Here is a 1,402-nt window from a genome sequence, read left to right as displayed (position 1 = left end):
CATAGATATTTTCTGTATAGAAATATTGAAACGCTAGTTACATTTATATGGCTGTACGGGGAGCATTGGCTGTGAAGCAAACCAAAGGTACGTGACTGCAAGCAGTTCAGTGGAATGACGATGCTGAGATGATAGGGTACTGCTTTCATGGGATGTAAGGTTGTGGCGATGGTTTCTTGAATGTTCCATAATTTGAAGGCTTCATCTGATATATGATTACTGCAGCCCTCATCGTTATAGCCATTTGCTCTTACAATTCCACAGTGTCGCACGACTATTTTTATTTTAACGGTAGTGGCTTTGAACACAGGATTTTGAACAGGAACAGGAGATTTTGATCTTGTTCTTCGATTTTCTGAAGTCTTGGGTTGAGATTTGTTCATTGACAGGCACAGCTTCTTGCCCATATGAGTGTTCCAGTAATTCTTGATTTCGTTGTCTGTTCAACCAAGCAGCCGTCCTGCTATTAGAGACCACCTGCAAATACATTGTATAGTTGAGATTAACTCAATGGAAGATTTCCAAAATATTTTAAAACCTAAGAAAACCGAAAGTGTCATGTGCACTGATTTTCTACATACCGATTGCCAAGAAGACTATGTCGGGGCGAAGATAGTTAAGCCACCGCAACCTGCAACTCTTTCCACATCGCTTAAGACCTGCAAAACAAAACCTACCCGCTCATTTAGCCTCTCAATGCGCATTTTGTTTGCAATAAAAATTGCAATTAGAATTTTACTGAACCTCACCTGCTTTTTTAGGGATATTTTTCCATCCATTGCTGCTATGAATTCGAATGTATTCAGAGAGATTCATATCCTCCATGGCGGACCAAGCCCCACGGTTAAGACCCTTTGAACAGCTAGGGGAGGCTAACTCAAAACAGCTGATGGTCTGCTCTGAGACGGGACTGGCCTCCTCGCTTCCCTTTGAAAATAGCGCGCTTCGAAATTCAAATTTGAATTCAAATAAAATGGGTATATGACACGGACTGTCCTCCTCGCTTCTCTTTGGAAATAGGGCGCTTCAAAATTCAAATTTGAATTCAAATCAAATGGGTATATGAGTATTAATGTCGACATACTATCATGTTGCGATCAAGGCCGAGACTGAGGTAAATGTGCCGGAGGTTGGTAAATGTGCTCATCAATACGCCAGAGGGAGGCCAAAGTCGCTGCGGGCAGGGTCGCCGTCGAGGGGCAGGAGCACGGCAGCCAGAGAGGGATGGATGCGCCGAATGGATGCCATGATGCATGATCGAGGACCACGCCGTCTACCGCTGTTAGAGGAATTAAATATGCATGCAAGAGAAATTAAACGAAAAATGAAAGAAAATGAAAGAAAAAATGAGACATCAATGATAAAAAGGCACTTGACAATAAGTTTACAGTGTTTTCTCATC

At 42.3% G+C, this 1,402-nt stretch overlaps 1 protein-coding gene across 1 annotated transcript; it reads right to left on the bottom strand.

Annotated features, from left to right (window-relative positions):
• Positions 1-275: 275 nt before the first annotated feature.
• Positions 276-864, bottom strand: LOC149210641 (transcription factor MYB123-like). Its single transcript, XM_089394469.1, has 3 exons — positions 750-864; positions 582-659; positions 276-477 (listed from the first exon to the last, which is right to left on the bottom strand). The coding sequence occupies exons 1-3, from the start codon at positions 823-825 to the stop codon at positions 467-469; spliced, it is 165 nt and encodes a 54-aa protein (XP_089250595.1). The 5' UTR covers positions 826-864; the 3' UTR covers positions 276-466.
• Between the last annotated feature and the right edge of the window lie 538 nt (positions 865-1,402).

This window comes from Pinus tabuliformis, chromosome 1_2 (assembly GCF_031772625.1).
Source record: "Pinus tabuliformis cultivar Carrire ecotype Pingquan chromosome 1_2, CPIR1, whole genome shotgun sequence".
NCBI lineage: Eukaryota > Viridiplantae > Streptophyta > Pinopsida > Pinales > Pinaceae > Pinus > Pinus tabuliformis.
Note: the sequence above shows the minus strand (reverse complement) of the source record. Positions and strands in the feature narration are given on the sequence as shown.

What these genes read in the sequence shown, in the direction of transcription:
- LOC149210641 (XM_089394469.1), bottom strand. Translation starts at nt 825, where the DNA reads ATGGAGGATATGAATCTCTCTGAATACATTCGAATTCATAGCAGCAAT. An exon ending in AAATATCCCTAAAAAAGCAG is followed by an intron (nt 660 to 749) that starts GTGAGGTTCAGT and finishes TTTGTTTTGCAG; the next exon opens with GTCTTAAGCGATGTGGAAAG.